This window comes from Penicillium coprophilum, assembly GCF_028826855.1.
Source record: "Penicillium coprophilum strain IBT 35676 chromosome Unknown utg000005l_segment0_segment0, whole genome shotgun sequence".
In the NCBI taxonomy this organism is placed as follows: Eukaryota; Fungi; Ascomycota; class Eurotiomycetes; order Eurotiales; family Aspergillaceae; genus Penicillium; species Penicillium coprophilum.
The window spans coordinates 3,307,840-3,326,907 of record NW_026622724.1 but is presented as its reverse complement, the minus strand read 5'-3'; the positions used below and the strand labels follow the sequence as shown (position 1 = coordinate 3,326,907).

Sequence of the window (19,068 nt, the reverse complement as noted above, 5' to 3'; positions counted from 1 at the left end):
AGATATTTTCGAACTCCAGAGATGCTAATGATACACTTGGTCATATACTAACGGAACATGAATTGGCACAATGTCCCCCATCAATAGTTTGCGCCGTAAAAAAACCCCCAATGTTGCAAAGCAGTGATTTCATTTCAATTTAACGTCCGTTATTCATGGCTTGAGTCAGAGCAAGGCGCTTACTGAAAGGACTCAAGCTTCGTTCACGAGGAGGTTGGCTCTTCTGTGTTATGGGATCAGGCCGAGACCGTCCAGGTTGAGACTGGCGTGGCGGGCTTGCTCGATCACGGTATGAACGGTCTCGTGGAAGATCTTGGGTTGTAGCACGCGATTCTTTCACGCGCTCCTTATCCACACTCTTGCTTCGGCGGTCTCTTCGTTCGTTGCGTCTTCCAGCTCCACGGTGCCGGCCCCGTTCATCGGGACTGGATTCTCGTCTCCGTCGTCGAGTGTTTCGGTCATCGGTGCGCTCCCGAGAGGGTGAGCGGTTTTTCGGTCCTGAGTGAACTGAACCGGAAGAACCCTCTGTGGAATCACTGTAGCGTCTCTTTCGGGACTTTGAAGGAGGTGCTGATGAATCATCTCGACGACCTCTGTCGGCTGTGCCGTGTTTGTTACGGCGGGGAGATGAGGAATAGGATCGATTTGTAGATATCGTTTCCACTGAGAGAGACCTGGCCCGCTTCGGAGACTGAGCGTTGCGATCTATCATATCCTCAATATCTCTCTTTCGGCCACGCTCTTCGTCCCGGGCAGCAAGTAGTTCATCCGCAACGCCCTCTCTTCGTGCAAGTCAGCGAGTATTCTCCAAAGCAATGCAGACATGACAATAATCCGAACTTACTTCCGCAGCAGCTCATTTGGATTGTCGCTGGAAAGCTTGGGCATCAGTTCTGGGTTCAGTAGCTGCTGAGTCCTTGAAGGTCGCGGGACGTATGGGCGCTCTTGCGCGGATGCCTTGCAATCAAAGCTATAGTGTCGTGGATTGGAGTCAGCGAAATGTCCGAATGACAAGGGAAAGAGTGCACATATCTCGTCCGAGGCATTTTTGGCACAGTGTGGTCGCGGTGGCCTTGTTTGAGTTGGAGCCGCCGAGCTTCGGGGCGTTTCGATATCGGTTCATTGGAGCTCGTGATGTTGTAGATTCTTGTGGAATACTAGACTATAGGGTACTTGAGGATTGAAACAGGAATATCAACATGCCCAATATCAAAAACAAAGGTAAAATGCGACGTAAAGCTAATCGGCGCAAATTGGCGGCCGTTGACCTCTGAAGCCGAAGGGAAATTGTAGGCGCGCGCCAAGGGCGGTCGGGCGCGGCATAATGCCCACGAATCTTCAGGCAATCAAGAAGTCAGAATTCGGATTTCCAACGCTCCTTCTCGATCTCGGAGTTCATTGTCAACTTTCACATCATCCATCTCGGACGGATGATCTAGAGTTGATCGGCTCTTCAAATATCCAGCGGATCTGGAGAATTTCCTCAAAATCCAGTACGAGGTCTTCTCCCTGACGATGAGCCAGCTTTGATATCATGTAAGGCGTTATTATCTGATCTCCCTAGATCCTCTGCTCCATTGAAGTGGATATTCCCTTCATGAAGCCTACAGATCTCCTTGTATTTCACCGTGCATGGTGCTAATGCGCCTTTCCCACAGTTTTCTCCATGGCGACTGCCCTACCCCAGAGATATGTCTTTCGTTTTGGGCTTGTGTGAAACGAAATTACGCAGCGACTTTACTTTCAATCAAACAAACTTCGACCTCCTTCACATTTGCAAATCCAAAGCGTGCTGAGTGCGGCCGCTGCTTGATTTGATCTCGGGTTCTTTTTTTTTGAAATTTCAACAGTTTCAGCGATTATCTCGCGGAGTATTGTCATGGCATCAAAAAGTCCCCCCGGTGGAGACTGTCCTCTCTCCTTTGCAAAGGTAAGTCAATATTTCGTTCCACCGCCTCATGGCTCGTCGCTAATTCCATGTCTAGATTGCCGCTATGCCCGCACCCCACAACCCACATTCTTCCTCGGTATCTGATGAAAACGAAATATGCCAGCCAGCAGAACAATCACCCTGCTCAGAAGCAAATGGCTCCGGTGCAGCTTTGCCCAGCCAGCATAATCTCGATAAAACGCCAGAGGCTAGTTCGATTGATCTAGCTGTTGACGATCTAGGGAAAGGCGTACAAGATATTGGCCTCGCCTTGAAGAAGCACAATGATGGCTCAACTTCCTTCATTGGTGGCCAAAATAATGGCCTGCTCAAGCGGGAGAACTCTTTTGAAGATGATCGCACTCATCTTTCCACCTCATCCACAAAAATGACCAACTTCGATTCCAAGAGCCTTGCCTCGGTGACGACATTCGCAATGGATGAAAAGGACTCTGTACGCCCCGATGACAGCGCTAGTGTCCAAGCCATTGATGAGGAGGAGTCACTTTCCGGAATTGCTTCTGGGGCTCCAAACTCTGTGGCAGGCTCCGAAGCTGGTAGTCGCGTGTTTCGCGAGCAGTATCGAGATGGTATCCCTACACGCCCACGCGGCATTTTGCCCGTTCCCCCCCTCTTTGACGGTACCCAGCCGGTGAATGGTGCAATCCCCCCAGGTTCAGTCGCAAATCATTTCGTGATTCCAGCCAACTCCGATGGCATTGAAGATGGTCAGATCTTACATGGGTTTCCCCTAGAGCCTGATGAAAAACTTTTAGAGGCAATGAAATCGCCGAAAGATCGTCTCCTGATCCTGCAACTGGAGGAAAAGATTCGGTACTTCATCAAGGACTGCAATGAGCAATCCCTGGAGTTGCCCCCCTCGAACGCGTTTGGCCGACTTCTTGCACATAAACTGGGTGATTACTATCACTTAACACATTTTGTCGACAATAATGTGACATCAGTCAGGCTTCATCGAACACCGTTCTGCCGGCTACCCACTCCCCTGTCTGCTGTGCATGCTTCCTGCCATAGTACTCCACCCCCAGTTGTTCCAGCAATGAAAATCATGCGCCGAAACGATGGAGGGCAATTTGAAGGAAGTATAGGAGGCTCGTCAAACCCTTCAAAAGCCAACTCGGAAGATGGCGATAGTGGACCAGATGGCGAACGCCACGGATCTTCATCTGGCGCTACACCCGCTAAAGATCGAATGGCTTTGACGAGGGAGGAACGGGAAGCAAAGTATCATGAGGTTCGTGAACGAATCTTCCGTGATTTCCCCGACAGTGCCAAATCAGACCCGGCCAGCGGTGACTCGAATCCCAATATGTCGCGCTCCAGCTCAACGAACGGCCGCAAGAAGACCCAGAGGCAGAGAACTCCTCATGATGACAGCTTTGAGGTTCGTTCGCAGTTCAACACCTACTATCTAGGTATGCAATATGGACATGGTGCTGCTCCGTACAATGCCCCTGTAAATGACAGCTCATACCCAAACCAAGTCCCTTACTTGGTCGGACCTGGCGTGCCGCCACCCTCTATCGGTTACATGCCATCCGGTCAGAATGGGGCCGTCTACCCTGGACAGCCGAGCATGAACATGAACGGTGTTTCTCAATATCCAGTGGCAATGTCGCCCCAGATGGCCTCCAATGGTCCGTGGCAGGGAAATATGCCACAGCAGTCCCCATATTCTGGGTACTCTTCGATGAACCAGCAGGGGATGATAAACCAGCCATCCTCAAACGCGTCTTCGCCCGCAATGAACAACTTTGCTGTGCCCAATGTGGCACCATATCAACAAACCCCCACTTGGAACTCGCCTCCTTTTCCCACAACGTTCCAGCAGTCCCCGCACCAGCGGAATGGACCGCCTGTCCACTGGCCGAACTATCCTCAGCAGCCAATGCCTTCCAGTATGCCATCTAACATGAACTCCAACGTGAGCTCCAATGTGCCATCCAATATGGGCGCATATCCTTATGCTCAATATCCGGGGCAACATATGAATCCCGGTCTCCAAAATCCGGCCGGGTCCCATGCAGCAATGCAAGCAGGATATGCCAGGTCCCACTTCAACCCCCAGACACGCTCATTCATCCCCGGCGGTGCTCCTCCCGGGCGTCACCCGAACAAAGGTCAACACACAATGCAGCCGTATGGCAACATCCAACCTAGTATCCAATCGCAATGGCAGGGGTATCCGGAACCTATCCCCAACCGGCCCATGGACGCAGCCCCGGCTATGATCCCCAATCGAGTGCCTACCGGTCCCCGAGACTCGATTGCGAAATGGGGCACGCCAGCTCATCTTCCTCCCAAACCCCCGCCATCGGAAGTTCCCTCCGACTTTGACCTGAAAAACCGACCTGCTCCAGCCTCGGTTCCAGCACCAACATACAGCAGCAATGGAATTCCAACCGTAAGCAATCGACCACTTGTGGTCTCAGGGGGCACAACTGTTTCTAAGCAGAACTAAAAGCTTGATGGTTTGGTCGCATTTGTACTATTTGTGGTGTATCTGCGTGTGATGTGGTCCCTGGGCCTTTGGAAATTGAGATATGAACTATTGTCCCGTAGTATATGGGATAGCTTCGTCTGTCCACATGCGGCAGCTGTGTTCCAAGGTTTACATGTACAGCAATACAATGCATGACGATCCGGGCTCTTGTGCCTGTGCCTCCTCGCTCTTAGCTAGTCCTGAACCTGCATGTTCAAGTGGTTTTTTCTTGCCTATACGATGTCCAGCGAGGATAATTAGAACGGGTATCTAGGCTTGCGAGAAACAACAATAAAAGCAACGTCTCTATCGTGATCGCTCAGTCTGTATATAAGTTTTCAGGGGTTTCAAAATAGCTTCTTAATCACGCCAGGTCGATTCAGTCAAATCATCGAAGTTGTCAAGACCTAATTCAGATAGCCCAGCCTCATCGACTTCTTCTAACAAAGCACATCCAGTCAATGTTCCGTCATCACAACAGGCACTATAATAATAGCCAAAAGAATCGCAATACTTACACCCCAAATAGACCAATTTCGACGGGATTTCCGCTTCCGCTGCACGGGTGTACTAAGATCAGAACCCCCGTCCTCGTCTGCTTGCTTGTGATCGATTTCGACGGCTTCCTTCGACCAGTCTATTGACTCCAAGGGTGCAATCCTGGCTATCTACCTGCAATGAGCAGTCGCCGTCATTGCGCTCAATGGGATTTGGAGGCGCTGTGGCTTCTTTCTGGGTGTCGGTTGTAGGTGGTGGGATTCGGTGGGTATTTTCGCCAGTCGTACGGTTGACTGTACACTAATCTCAAGAGCTGAAGTCTCTCTTTGGATGGGCTTTTCTCTACTGGGTTCGATTGTTAGCCAGATGGTCTATGCAGATCAAGGATTGATATCGCATACTTGTGAACATTTGAGGGGATTCAGATTGGTAAGAAGTATATTAGTATGAGTTACAATTTTCATTCTATCAAGTCGAGGCTTAATAAAGCAGGTTCGAGTGAATGGAGGCTTTTGTGTAGATCTTTAGTCCCCTGGTTGGCCTGATATCAGGGTCTGTCAGCCTGCTCTGCCTATGTTGAGACTGGAAATAAGCGAGATACTTGCAAAAGGTCTCCATTTTCTGGCTATAGTTGAATCACAGGATGCAAAATTGTCTATCTAGATACCGAGGCTTCTCTGGTGTCTGTCTCATTTCCTCGCCATGTCTTCCCATAGTAGATGCAACATGGATTTCTCCCTTCTCGTCTATGCTTCGCTTTCCTGAGAAGTCCGCAATATAAATGCGCCTCATTCAAAGCATCCATGCTATCATACTCTTCACACCAATACTTTTTGACGATAAGGCCACGGAAAAGGTCATCCGTAGAAACGATTCGAGAGTTGGCCAAGGTGTATGAGGCCGATTGAAGGGGCAATTATTATGAACGTGTCAAGTAGAGATTGAGTAGATGATCCACCCAAATTGAAAGATCTCAATCTTAGCAGTCACCTCGCTCTCGCATACGGTATCCATTTGAACCGTGGGTGGTAACAAGGTAGACTCGCTCAAGTTCGTAAACTTCAGTTCATCTTGAATACCCAAGGTGTTGCTGAGATACAGTTTATCTACAAACACCCTGTAGGAGTGAATTTGTGACAAAATCTTGATGAGGGAGGGAATCCAATTTGTCTTGAAGGACTCTTCTGGCTCCGGGTGTGTAGTGAGGTAAGTCTCAAGATTGTGTTTTTTTCGCGTAGACCAACCCACTCGTAAATTTAGAAGGGCATGTGGGCAGCATGATTCCTTCATTGCCGCCCAAGCGTTCGTGGACCTGTATCTCATGTCCCAAGAAGTCATAATACTCATCGGATATCATGGGGGTTCAGGCTATCGCGAGCATCTTCCATGATTTCGGTATCTGGGTCTATATGAAGGAGGTCAAAAAGGTCCTCATAGTCGGCGACGATGCAAGCACTTGCAATAGCGGGCTTCATGATCGGTTGACGCCGGAATGGTTCTCGGAGTACCGACTTTCGTGGGGCAGATAGGTACTAGATTAGATATGGTAGTTCTTTTTTTGGGGGTAACTGGGGTGATGCAGGATAAATCACCATTTATGATAAAGCGGGCATTGATAGTAGCCTTGATGCCACTGCACTGGAAGAGGGAGGAGGCTTGGAGCGAGCATCACATGGTAAATACTGTGTTGTTGTATATGCCTCGTATCAAACACTCAAATTCCTGGCGGACCGTGTTGGGTCGTCGACATTACCGTAGAACGCTGCAGTGAGAATCAGAAGGTCTTTGTCAAGAGTCGGAAGGTCGGCTGAAAGTCGATTGTAGAGCATTAGCAAGATACCCTCATCTTTGATGGGGAAAAGTGTAACTCGGGGTCCATGTCAAACTCATTCACACGCCGGTCTTCGCATATGATTAATTCTCTGACTGAGCTTAGAAAACAAGCTTTAGAAGCATTTATATAATGACAAGAGTAGACGGCCGCTTATGCGGTCTTATGATATCTTTCTTACAGGGCTGTGAAATGGTCTTCTCAGCGGTCCTCTCAATGGGGTTCTCACTGGGTTTCCCATCCATTATTATATATCTTCAAGACAGTTCTCCCTTCTTTCGGTCTTATGGGTAGACAGTAGAAAAAGGTAGGAAAAGCATACTTTGTGCAAGAGACCTTCCTATGTGTAACTTCTGACTTAACACAACTATTAAGTTGTTATATAGAGGGTCCTAAACCTACTATATACTAAATACCACTATTGTATATATACAATCAAATTTCTTAAAGATACAGAGAAAAAAATACACAAACAATCAAGTCACGAGGTCAAGGAAATCTACTTACTAAAAAGGCCCACGGGCGCCCACGGCGCCCATAGCCCGTGGGCCCTAAGGGTAGGGCCCGTCCATAGGGTCCATTTCCCGCTTATATAAGGCCTGTGTGCAATGCCCGCTCGTCCATGGGCGATGTTGCAGTCTAATAATAAGGGAGCCCTCGCCCTACGCCGCAGGAGTGATCTGCTGTTTGTCATTGTTCGCATATGGCTTTATACTAGTTCTGGCGAAGGTGAAGGGAGAGCCACTGGGTAGGAGATGGGCAGATTTACCATTCCATCAGAAAGAGTTTGTCTATCAGCAGGTTTAGCCGCTGTGAATGCTCTTCGGGTCGTCGGAATTGTCTGGACGGAACCCGGTCCGCACAACGTTCCTTGCCACCAGGATGACGCTGATCCTTTTGTGTCTGTCATGGACTTCGAATGCATCGAGTTGTGTGACAGGGAAGCAGTTGTAGCCAAACCGGGGATGACGGCTGTATTTGGACCCGAGGCAGTTCAGCAGAGAAATAACTGAACATATCCAGGAGGCTAAGGGCTGGCGGACGAAGGTAATGAGCCGAAGGACCACAGTGAATGGATATTCGCTAGCTTAAGGGAACTGTTGTGGGGGATGCAAAAAGAGATGTACTTTTTAGGAGCTAGCCAACGGCAATACATGGAATAAAGGCGGTTAGGGCTTTGTCCTATGATTAGTATGCCCGCTTCGAAGGCCTACCAACTACTATTTTCTCAATCTTTGGTGCACTGATTGGAGTCAGAGCGGAGATGTGCTTGACACGCGCTGCTGAGGCAAGACGTGGTATGTCAGAGAAGGAAACTTCAGTATTTGAAAAATCCGTCCAAGCGCGCATGTAAAGTGTAAAATCGGTGCAGCAAAGGCCATGCAAGGCCTAGATATACTTAGCAGTACTGCTAGTAGCTAGGGTTGACTGATGTTATGTGACTTGAAAGAAATAAAGCCTTGTCATTTGTCGAGTTGGTAAAAGGCAGAGGGAGGATTCAGGGAGCACAAAAGCTATCAATTGAGGAGATCACCATTCAATATGACCTTGAATTCTCATATGCATAAACCTCTGACCAAATTATAGACCATGAAACGAAGAAGCAGCAATTAGACCGACCTTCTATATTCACATTCAGTTCCCCAGCCCTCAGTCTATACATTCAAGTCCCATCTGATGTCAACACTCGACTGTCTCATGCAATATACGGATTCGAAGGCTGCTCATAGTGGGGCTTATAATGACGAGTCCCAAATATCACAGAAGGAACAATAATAACAACAAGAAGGATAACAGTAGCAAAAACTGAACCAGCGATAATCCACTCTCGCCGACGATATCTCTGACGTCTGACCGTCTCTGTCACTGACTGAGACTCCGGATCTTGTTTTTCATCTGCAGCAGACTGGCGTCCACTCGCATTTGTCTCGTTTTTGTCTGTAGCTGGAGCTGAAGCTCCAACTCCGGCCTCAACTTGCTTCTCTGTGTGTTTGTCATCGGCAAATTGATTGAGCTCCAGGTTGCAGTTTCGATCGCTGAACTCTAGTGTGCAGTCCCGGTTATCGACTTCCAGGGTACTGTCCTTGTTCATGCTGTGTTCGACGTTTGGTCGGGGTGAGACTGCGACTTCTTTGTGCGTGTCGGCATGTAGAGGGCTTGGAGCATTCTGTCGGAGCGGGTTCTGTGTTTCAATTGACACTTCTTTTGACACTTTTTCCATCCTGAGTAGATGTTCTTGTTATGTTTTCCCTACCGGTGGGAGATTAGCACATGTTGGACCATGGAGAGTTTAGTTCGAGATATCGGGCATCACCTACTTCAAAGAACAAAGTTGCGATGTCTTAGGACTGGGTATTGAATACTGGATAGCAGAAAGTAAAACTTTATATTGTTTGATTCGGGCACAGATCCTGCTGAGCACTGGGGTTTGGTAGAGAGGGAGATTGAGGCTTTGAATATCTCTCAGGAATGAGCTGTGTGGATGAATAAATGATCCCTTGGACAAACTGGTAACAACATGCGCTCGGATCATACGCTAGAGAGTTCAACTATTGATGATTCTGCATTTGAATCTTATTGTCCCTTGATTACAATTGCCGTGTCCGGGTGGCACTAGTCTAGTACGTCGGGGCTGCAGTTGATATATCAGATCCTATCAACCGCCCAGGATGAGGTGTTGAGAATCTGCAAAAAAAGTTTGATCGCTACTGCATAGATTAGGTAATGGATGAATTTTGAAAATGGCAACTTCAAGTCAAATTGCTGGAGATTTTATTCCGATTGAGATGGTTGTAGGTTCCTCAAAATATATTTATCCAACGTTACTCTCACGCCCGCAACCCAACCACCAAATCAAGGGAAAAATATCCAGTATTGATATCGATGCAATCAAGGTATCCATTAATTGCGGTGAGCATTTCATCTGATCTACATTGCATGTCATGGCGTTTCTGTGAAGATTGTTGAGATCTATATATTAAGGCCTGGATCGACAGGCATCAATATCAGATGCCGGTTCCCAATGTCTGTCTAATATGGATGGGTGTTCGTTGACAGCTTCCTTGATCATGATATGCTGTCTATCAAGGCTGTGATTAAGTTCCATATCTAATCCCGGGAAAGTATATTATACTATGGCGGCCCTTCTCCAGAATGACTCGACATAGGCCTTTACCCAAAGCTAACGAACAAACAAAATGCGAATAAAGAGGTATCAAAATCTTTTATACAGAGGCTATGTCACATGCGCGAGTGCAAACGAAGACGGAGATGCCATAATGAACAGGAAGAAGACAAAACTCCTGGTAAGAAAACAAGTAAAGAACAATGGAGTAAACCCCGGAGACCAAGCATAAAGGTGTCAACGTCGACAACTCTCATCAAGTCTAGGAGAAAATATCTCCCAGGCAGCTCCCAGAGCTCATCCCCAGGTCGAGAATCCCGAAATGAAACCCCCACAAAAGAGAGCTAGCACTCCCCACATCTAATCCCTCGACTCGACCTCAGCATCCTTCTTAGCATTCTGCTTCTTGGCAAGACTGAGCTTGGAAATCGCGTCCTCCAAAACCTCAACACCATTCTTGCGGAATTGCGTGACCTTCTTCACATTCAACCTCGTGAGCGAGTGCACGAGATCCCGGCCCTGCTCGCGCTCGCGTGCCACCGTACGCGCCGTCATAGCAAAACGAATGTCCTTTGGCCCATCGACAAGCTCGAGGATGGCGGAGGGAGCCTTGACTTGGGGTTTAGGCTCTCGGACGGCATTCTTGACACCCTTTTTGGGAGAATAGTACTCGTTCTTTTCGCGGGGTTCGATGCGGAGGACTCGTGTATAACCACCTGGCCGATCTGCGTAACGCTCGCGGAGGGGACCGAAGAGTTTGGGGAGCATTTCGTGTGGTGTCTAGGCAATGTTAGTGTTGTCATTGGATTGTTGATTTTTTTTCTTTTTCTTTTGGGTTGATGGACTGAGAATTGTAGTGATAGATCACGGATTTGGTAAACCCGTGGTTTCTCGTGACTAGACTAATTCCCGTCTTGATTGCATCGGGGTGGGTTTGTTCGGGAATTCAACATACGTAAAAAATCTCCAATGCTCGTCGCCGACTGGCTTCGGTGTTCTTCTTGCCCAAAGTAATCAACTTCTCGGCCAATCGCTGGGCCTCTTTGGCCTTTGGCCATGTTGTGGTGATTGACTCATGCTCAAAGAGGGAGGTCACCAGGTTTCGGAGCAGGGCCTGTCGATGCGCGGAGTCGCGGCTCAAGTGACGGTATCTGCTTCCACCGCCGGCCATAGTGAGGATTATTCAGGGAGAGGAGAGGAGGTAGAAAAAGGCCGAGTTATCAAAAGTAGAGTGGGAATCGCGAGGTCAATGGCCAAACTAAGGTGTTCCTGAAGACGAAGGAGAGAGGATGTTCGGCCCAGAAGAATTGTCTTGGCCAATCGGAGCGCTTCCACCGTCTGTCCGACTTCAGTTTTCCGCGTTCACTCTGCTTGTTCGAGGACATTCAGCTTTTCGAATACAATTCAGCTGAGCTTGTTGATCGGAATAGAATATCTATCATCGTGAAACGCTTCTGCAACTTTTCGCATTTTCCATTCACCCCTAGGATTAAATTCGCAATCCGGCGACTCCAAATACCACAACAAATATGGGCTTCTTCACGGGCTTTGTACGATTCCCCCCCGAGTTTATACCAGGAAACAATGACTAATTCAATGTATCCTCGGATAGGTCGGCGGCTTTGCTTTTACCTCATCTGTTCTCTACATCACCATCCAAGTCCACCGTTCAACACGCATATCACAACGCAAAGCCATCCATGCGCAAGTCGAGCAAATAGACTGGTTGACTGCCTCAGCTGGTGCCTATGACCGGCGGTTCCTACCACCAGACATATCAAGACAGCAGTGTGAAGAACTGGAAGCGCAGAAACTAGCCGAGCCGACTATGAAGGAGATACTCAAACATAGATGGAATAAGGAAGTGGAAGTCTTGGCAAGGAAGGCTTATGAGACGAGATGGGAGGATGTGAGAGAAGCTGCTTCAGAAGGCTGGAGAGCTGCTGTGCGAGTAGTGAAACGGGACTGAAAGATCGTCTATGGGACTAGAGCAAAGACTTGGCTTGGAAGGATCTTTGGATGTATCATCATGTCTACTCGTTTGGGTTTGTATTTGAGCACTGGAGTTTGGATACCCTTGATTTCATTATGGCATAATTTACATGCATTAGTAGAAAAAACAGTTGACCATTATGCGGCCTTGTTGTGTATTTCCAGTGGTCTTTTTAGACCTTCTGTTTAGAGGTCTTTTATCAGATGATTGTAAAGGTACCATTCGTGATAATGGCTTTTCCATGCATAAGCCGGATATAATTCCCCGTGGTGAATATTGTAAATGCGTCCAGCGCATTCCCAGACAGGATGGAGATATCAATACGGTGCAGCAAGACTCGGTTACCATCCGGTCAATCCTGGACTTTCGCACTAGCCCGCTAGAATGTGAATTAGTGAAATAAATGCAGCAAAGGTCGTGCTACAGCTGAGTTGACTGACACACTCAGTAATTCAACTTGTATGGGTTGATGACGGCGCACTTGTTGTGGCACTCTCCGAATCACTCCAGATATCCTTGCTTTCCCGCTCAACGGCGCGCATAGCCTGAGCTACCTCCTCCAATTTAGCAACAACATCTAAAACGCCCTGGTTGACACGATCAAAGTACCGGTCATTGGCCTCGCGGCGCTTTCGCGCAAGACTAATGTCTTTCTCAGTCTCCTCGTCCAGTGTGCGGTGCAACACCGAGCCGTGGCCTGCGCTACTCTCCATCACTGCATCATGTTGTTGGTTCGATTCTCCAATACCTCCCCGCGCTGAGCTAGTTTTCCCACTGGCTCTATCGGCACCGCTGTGGCCAGGATCCACAACTTCATCGTCTGCCTCGCTGCGGGCCCAGGCTTGAGCGAGCTTCAACTGTTTCATGCGTAGATCTTCCAACGCTTCAGAGTGCTTTGCACCGAAGACATTTTCGCTCGTCACGGCGCTGAGTTCAACTTCTGACAGGGCACTCTGCATTTCCTGCCAGATGGCGTCGGATCCATCTACATCATTTTTGGAGGGGCGGCGCGATATTAAAGGTGATAACAAGCTTGCCTTCTCAGGGGTTTCACCCTCGGCGAGAGCTGACCGATTCCGATGCAGAGGTGAAGGTTGGCTGCCGGAGGCGGTTGTTAATGATGAGCCTGTAGGTGGTACGGATAATGAGATATTAGAGGCATTGTGTGATGGTGGACCCTGAAAAAGGGCTGGGGGAGGTAGGCGCTGAGTATTCGAGTTTGTGGGTTTTCTTGACAGATCCATCTTCAACAAATGCTAGAGAGAGCAACAGACATGGAGCGTCCGAATGGGGTTGATGATGGAGCTGATAACCTTATCGTTATCAGAATGCTGACATAATCAGAGGTGGGGGCTACGGCTGTCCCGTGACTCGCTTAGGGCTAAGCGCACAAAGTCACCTGAGGTGCATCCAAAGCGTGTGGTAAGGGAAATCCGGAACTCTTCGACTTTTCGACAATCGACCCTCAGCCCCTTTGGCCGACAACACCCCTCCCAGTCGGTACGTATTCGATATCCTGCTGTTTCCCCTGCATTGTTTGTGCTTTTCCGAAATATTTCATTCGTGGTTCTGCGAGATCCTTCAACAATCGCATCCATTTCTACGCACAAAAACTCGGCCTCCACCAAACACGAACACGCATCGAAAATACCCACAACCAGCACAATCTACCGTTCCACTCGACACGACGCTAACTATTTTTCTTCGTTCAGTTGACCGTCGAACACATAATCCGCCAACATGGGTAAAGGACAACCCCGTGGTTTGAACGCCGCCCGCAAGCTCCAGGCGCACCGCAAGGATCAGCGCTGGGCTGATGACCACTTCAAGAAGCGTCTTCTCGGAACCGCCTACAAGTCTTCTCCCTTCGGTGGTGCTTCCCACGCCAAGGGTATCGTCCTTGAGAAGGTCGGTGTTGAGGCCAAGCAGCCCAACTCCGCTATTCGCAAGTGTGTCAAGGTCCAGCTCATCAAGAACGGAAAGAAGGTCGCTGCTTTCGGTGGGTTACCCCTTCTCTACTGTTATCGTCATCAATGTGTTGGAAAGGTCTATACGAGTTGGAATCACGACAAGATGGAAACTGCCACACAGCTACTACAAGACATTTGCTAACTAGGATGTTTTCACAGTCCCCAATGACGGTTGCTTGAACTTCATCGATGAGAACGACGAGGTCCTGCTCGCCGGTTTCGGTCGCAAGGGTAAGGCCAAGGGTGATATTCCCGGTGTCCGTTTCAAGGTCGTCAAGGTCTCCGGTGTCGGTCTCGCCGCTCTGTGGAAGGAGAAGAAGGAGAAGCCCCGCTCTTAAACAACTCGACGCGTTCTGTTCGAAATCAAAAATGCAGCGACCGGGAGCCTTGGAGTGTGGGAACGGTGCCGGACGGAAAGCCCGCCTCATCAGCGCCTTGATTTCATGAGATATTTTCTTTTTGGGGAGTCCCCCGGCGGGCTTTCGTCCGGAATGTGGTGGATCCGCTTATTTGCGAATTAAACACGATTGATACAACCTCCAAAAGATTATGGCGCCATGACTTTCTATCTCTTTCCCGGGTTTCTGACCTTCCCGTATACTCCCACTTGGTTCCTGGATTCTTGCTAGAGTTGTCTCTTAGGGATGCGGAGTAAAGCGTAGGATATGATAGTGATGTGAATACAGCATTCTTGAACATGATATGATCTGACCATCAAGCTGTCTGGGTATATAAGCCGGTCTCGTTTGCTGATGTGGAGTTGTCTATGGGGTTTTGATCCGTACAGACATGTCTATCCCATGCTTCTAGACCCTTGGGTGCATTTCTTCACAAGGTCGTTATGGGATAAGTCATCCACATGTGGAGTGGTCTATAATTGCAATGACCCATTGCAAGTTAATTGTCATGGATTCTGACTTTGCACGGATATGATTATATATCTGTATGTATATCTAACCCATGCCTTTTCCCGTCATCATAGGCTTGAATACCTCACAATGTAGGCCTCGCTCTTGCTCGAATCAGTCGGTTTACATCGGCAAGGAGACACCCAAAGTTCAGGACATGAAGGTATGTTGCCTTCCTGGTCTTCTGCGCAGTGATGATAAAGCTTGTGGGCAGTGAGAGAACGCAGGAAGAGATATAAACAAGAGAATGAGATGTAATTGTGACTTATATACTGGAATGCGATTTTATAGATGTAGATATATATCTACACTCTTCATGGTGCATGACGATTCTGCATTCAGTCCATTGATATGATAGACATGTTAGATTGTACTGCTACTAGTGCTCAACCATATCCATATACCAGGCGAAGCTCAGTACAAAGTTTACTAGACATGTGCAAGAGGATCTCATGTAATAGCTGGCACAGCGCTTTCTATATATTGGCGAAAGTGAAAAGAAATTTAGTTATTTTATTCATTACTTCTGCGTATCAATCGTCAAAGTAATTCCTCGGGTATCGTTCGTGCAAATGTCCCTCAAATGATTTTTTGTTGATTTTGATGAGCTGTTTGACACAATTGCCTAAGCCAACCACCAGCTTAGAAGCTGATATCTTCTTTGCGGTAGTGATCCGAAACAATGCGGTAAAGGTATGATGGGGCATGGCCGCCGCTGAAGTAGGGAAAGCAAGGTTAGCATTATGAAAAGAGATCAGCGAGTAGAATGAGTGCATAAAACTTACATGTTAGTGATGTAAAGATCGACGAGCTCTGCGGGAACGTAGTCATAGATGGGGTTTTGGACATCGACCAAGTCGACGAGATCACCTTCCTCGTATGAGAGAACCTTACTCGGGTCACCGTATTCAATGAGCGAGTCGAAGTCGAATGGATAGACAGGGCTGAGCTTGTAAACACCGCTCACGACCACGACGGGGGTCTGGTGGACCTTGGCGGCACGGGCGATGACACGGGTGCCAGCTGCGGCGACGAGGCCGCCGTTGGCAAGGACGGAGTGTGTTCCGAGGATGACCTTATTGACTCGGGACATGATAGCGAAGACGGCAGAGTCTGGAATGAGGATGACGGTGATGCCATGTTCGATCAGTGGCTTCTGGAAAGCTTCTAAGCCAAGGTTGTCATCATCGCTAGCGCTACCACTGACGGTGGCATGTGTAGCCTCGTGGTTATTCGGGTACGACTCGGCGTGAATGACGGTGAACTTTCGCTTTGTTGCGGCTTTCAGCAGGAACTTTTGAACGGTGGTCGAGGATGTGTGGGTGAGGATGATTTCGTTGGAGTGAATGTGGTCCAATGCATAGGCGGCGATCTGATCATCCACCTGGCCAAGCTCATCAATGATCTCGCCAATACCCTCGAGCACTTCAGCCCGTACGTCTTTGGTTGGGCCGTGGCCAAGGAGCCGTCCGGTTGGAGAGGAAGTACCCGGAGTACTGGGAAGTGAGTGCTCGGGTTCGGGATGGGAGAGAAGACTGAACATAGAGGTCAGAGGAGGGCGAGAGGATCTATCATCGGGCCGGATGGAGGGCGAGTCACGATCCAAAGGCAATGCTGGATCTATCAACATATGAGTCACCGCTGCGTAGATATTTGGACCAGGAGTTGGGACTCACCGTCGTAAGCTCGGGGTGTTTGTGGCTGACTTTCGGAACCAATGTCGCTAAGAGCGAACTCTGCCTCACGATCATCTTCCGCTTCGTCACGAATAAGACCCAGAACCCGGCGCACGATATTGCCCACAACCATCTCGCGCGGTTGCGCGGCCATCAGTCGCCTGCCCACACTCTGCACTCGCTCAATAAGCCTTGCTGAATCTGTTGTGCGACATGCAGAGATCACACTCCGTAGCAGATAGGCGGTTGCTGTGGCACATGATCGCGAATGGCGAATTTGGCGTCGCTTGAGCAATCTGATTGAAATATACTAGATTAGCAAGTTCAATCGTCGGCGCGGGTAGCCGCCATGGAATTCTTGAGATACGCACGAAATCAGTGTCTCAATAGAAGTATCAATCGGGTTTGTCTTGAGGCACTTGAGGAATGACCCCAGGCCCGGCGTGAGGGCCAACGAAGAAGACGGCATGAGGAAGTGGGATGTTTGGAGGAAATCTGCATAGTGTCAGCAGGGTTCGAGCAATCGAAAGTGTGTGGTATTCGTGTAATGAACATACCAAGTTTCAGATCCAAATCACACTAAGCATGTAAATAGAAAGGGTTGATCAGATTCTCAGATTCTCACAGAGCCAGAGATAGTGGGAGGAGACAAAGAATGATTTTCTGCCGTTTGACCTTGTCCGCTTCCCCACACTCATTGATCACTCTATTGTCTCGGCTTCGGTTGTCCTATTGGTGTTCGTTCAGATTTCGTATTTCTATTAATTCATTTCCGGCTTTGAGTTGCTTTCAACTTTGAGCTTGTGGTATAAATCCGATTTGGAGTTGCGGAAGTACTTCCGAGGCACGGGTGACTGGCGCATTGAGGTTAGAACAGCTTACGCCTCCCTGCGATCCCCCTCTTTCTTCAGCCATATTACATCCTACATTATCTCATGGATCGCTCTAAGTGGGTTTGATGATTTGCTTACGATTCATTTGTCAATAGATCGCTGCGCCCCCGTCTCCCGTGACGCCTTGAGGGAAGATGAACTCGCTGAATATCCTGTCCTCGCGAGTCATTGGCCAATCTGCCAACTCTTCACGCCATAGATCGCAATCTCAAGGCGATAGCAAACGTGAACCTCTACCGGCCGATTTCTCGAAGCTCCGGTCTTATAGTGAGGATAACTTTCGGTCTCTCGAACCCACTGAGAAGAGCTATGATGGCGGACCACCGCCTGTGGACGAACATGAAGAGGGGGATGCGGCATATGACTTAGACGAGAAGACACCGTTATTACATGAAGCTCAAAAGAATGGCACGCTCACTGCTCGAAGTACTTGGCGACTAATAACCCAACGATTTTTTGATGCGATCACGGAAACCCTCAAGTTCATTCTGTCTACATTTGCTGCACCTGGTGTGTATTTGGCTCAATGGTTTCAGGCGGACGATGGTCGCTATTCGCTTCTTGCACCTGTCCGGAAAATGCGGCGCTCATCTGCCGCCCCAACGATCCGGTCGGATAAGGGGGCCACCCGGATAGAAGGTCGGCGTCGCAGTGGCTCCACCCGGAAGCTCCGACCTCAAGGCTCTCACGAATCCATTGTATCAACAACGTCAGAGTCCGAAACAGATCGACGGCATATCAAAAATCTCTCAAGCGGGAAGAGTCGACCTACCAAGACAAAGAGCCACGATACAGGCCCAATCCTAGAAGGGGAAGAGCATGAGCACACGCCCCGACGGTCTATACGAATCAAGCTCCATAATGAAGAATCTCTCAAGCGGCAGAGACATCGAAGATCCCAAAGTTCAGACTTAGGACATCCAATGCCCGAGGGTGTCTCTCGAGTCCAGGGTGCTGTCCCCCTGGATAGCTTGAAGTCTCCAACCTCTCCCAACATCCACCGCATAACAAAGTACCCACACTCTCCAACTCCGCCGCGCCCACTCCTCCCGCCACGAGTACCGTCATATACAGCAGCTCCCCGCAATGCTAAACCCCCGCAGAAGACCTTGGTGTTGGATCTCGATGAAACCCTAATCCACTCGCTCGCCAAGGGTGGCCGGATGTCTAGCGGTCACATGGTCGAGGTTAAGCTCTCGATACCCACGACTACTTCATTATCCCCGGGCGGACCGCAAACAACGCTGGGCCCTCAGCATCCCATTTTGTACTACGTCCATAAACGACCACACTGCGATGAGTTCCTGCGCAAGGTTAGCAAGTGGTACAAGCTCGTCGTTTTCACGGCCAGTGTTCAAGAGTATGCCGACCCAGTCATCGACTGGCTCGAGTCGGAACGGAAATACTTCCAAGGCCGTTTATACCGACAGCATTGCACATTCCGTAACGGGGCATATATCAAGGACTTGAGCTCAGTAGAACCGGATTTGAGTAAGGTGATGATTCTGGACAACAGCCCGATGAGCTATATCTTCCACGAAGGTAACAATCATGTTTATCCATCATGGCGTGCTCGAACTAATAATATTGCCAGATAATGCCATTCCCATCGAAGGTTGGATTAACGATCCCACGGACAATGGTCTGCTCCACTTGATTCCCATGCTCGAAGGTCTACAATCTGTCACGGATGTCCGGGCCTTATTGGCACTTCGCCGCGGTGAAATTGAGTCATGATCGTT

At 48.9% G+C, this 19,068-nt stretch overlaps 10 protein-coding genes across 10 annotated transcripts; 4 read left to right on the top strand and 6 right to left on the bottom strand.

Moving 5' to 3' along the window:
• Nucleotides 1–139: 139 nt before the first annotated feature.
• N7500_008784 (zinc finger CCHC-type containing 10) lies at nt 140–1,123 on the bottom strand (the record flags this gene model as incomplete). Its single annotated transcript, XM_056679928.1, has 3 exons — nt 140–782; nt 845–970; nt 1,029–1,123. 3 exons carry the CDS (start codon nt 1,121–1,123, stop codon nt 140–142), a joined length of 864 nt encoding a protein of 287 aa, XP_056530300.1.
• Nucleotides 1,124–1,879: 756 nt separating this feature from the next.
• On the top strand, nt 1,880–4,412 carry N7500_008783 (putative R3H domain protein; the record flags this gene model as incomplete). Its single annotated transcript, XM_056679927.1, has 2 exons — nt 1,880–1,930; nt 1,986–4,412. The coding sequence occupies 2 exons, from the start codon at nt 1,880–1,882 to the stop codon at nt 4,410–4,412; spliced, it is 2,478 nt and encodes an 825-aa protein (XP_056530299.1).
• Nucleotides 4,413–6,274: 1,862 nt separating this feature from the next.
• On the bottom strand, nt 6,275–6,760 carry N7500_008782 (uncharacterized protein; the record flags this gene model as incomplete). Its single annotated transcript, XM_056679926.1, has 2 exons — nt 6,275–6,463; nt 6,644–6,760. The coding sequence occupies 2 exons, from the start codon at nt 6,758–6,760 to the stop codon at nt 6,275–6,277; spliced, it is 306 nt and encodes a 101-aa protein (XP_056530298.1).
• A 1,698-nt stretch (nt 6,761–8,458) lies between these two features.
• On the bottom strand, nt 8,459–8,983 carry N7500_008781 (uncharacterized protein; the record flags this gene model as incomplete). Its single annotated transcript, XM_056679925.1, has 1 exon — nt 8,459–8,983. One exon carries the CDS (start codon nt 8,981–8,983, stop codon nt 8,459–8,461), a length of 525 nt encoding a protein of 174 aa, XP_056530297.1.
• A 1,263-nt stretch (nt 8,984–10,246) lies between these two features.
• On the bottom strand, nt 10,247–11,057 carry N7500_008780 (mitochondrial 54S ribosomal protein bL17m; the record flags this gene model as incomplete). Its single annotated transcript, XM_056679924.1, has 2 exons — nt 10,247–10,666; nt 10,842–11,057. The coding sequence occupies 2 exons, from the start codon at nt 11,055–11,057 to the stop codon at nt 10,247–10,249; spliced, it is 636 nt and encodes a 211-aa protein (XP_056530296.1).
• Nucleotides 11,058–11,415: 358 nt separating this feature from the next.
• Nucleotides 11,416–11,855, top strand: N7500_008779 (MICOS complex subunit Mic12 family protein; the record flags this gene model as incomplete). Its single annotated transcript, XM_056679923.1, has 2 exons — nt 11,416–11,436; nt 11,499–11,855. The coding sequence occupies 2 exons, from the start codon at nt 11,416–11,418 to the stop codon at nt 11,853–11,855; spliced, it is 378 nt and encodes a 125-aa protein (XP_056530295.1).
• A 476-nt stretch (nt 11,856–12,331) lies between these two features.
• N7500_008778 (DUF5315 domain-containing protein) lies at nt 12,332–13,123 on the bottom strand (the record flags this gene model as incomplete). The annotated part of the gene is made up of 1 exon (XM_056679922.1): nt 12,332–13,123. One exon carries the CDS (start codon nt 13,121–13,123, stop codon nt 12,332–12,334), a length of 792 nt encoding a protein of 263 aa, XP_056530294.1.
• A 182-nt stretch (nt 13,124–13,305) lies between these two features.
• On the top strand, nt 13,306–14,451 carry rps23 (40S ribosomal protein uS12). The gene is made up of 3 exons (XM_056679921.1): nt 13,306–13,379; nt 13,592–13,878; nt 14,009–14,451. The coding sequence occupies exons 2-3, from the start codon at nt 13,620–13,622 to the stop codon at nt 14,185–14,187; spliced, it is 438 nt and encodes a 145-aa protein (XP_056530293.1). The 5' UTR covers nt 13,306–13,379; nt 13,592–13,619; the 3' UTR covers nt 14,188–14,451.
• Nucleotides 14,452–15,399: 948 nt separating this feature from the next.
• Nucleotides 15,400–16,902, bottom strand: N7500_008776 (translation initiation factor eIF2B subunit beta; the record flags this gene model as incomplete). Its single annotated transcript, XM_056679920.1, has 4 exons — nt 15,400–15,472; nt 15,543–16,371; nt 16,434–16,729; nt 16,805–16,902. 4 exons carry the CDS (start codon nt 16,900–16,902, stop codon nt 15,400–15,402), a joined length of 1,296 nt encoding a protein of 431 aa, XP_056530292.1.
• Nucleotides 16,903–17,460: 558 nt separating this feature from the next.
• nemA (Nem1-Spo7 phosphatase catalytic subunit NEM1) lies at nt 17,461–19,063 on the top strand (the record flags this gene model as incomplete). Its single annotated transcript, XM_056679919.1, has 2 exons — nt 17,461–18,868; nt 18,921–19,063. The coding sequence occupies 2 exons, from the start codon at nt 17,461–17,463 to the stop codon at nt 19,061–19,063; spliced, it is 1,551 nt and encodes a 516-aa protein (XP_056530291.1).
• Nucleotides 19,064–19,068: the final 5 nt, after the last annotated feature.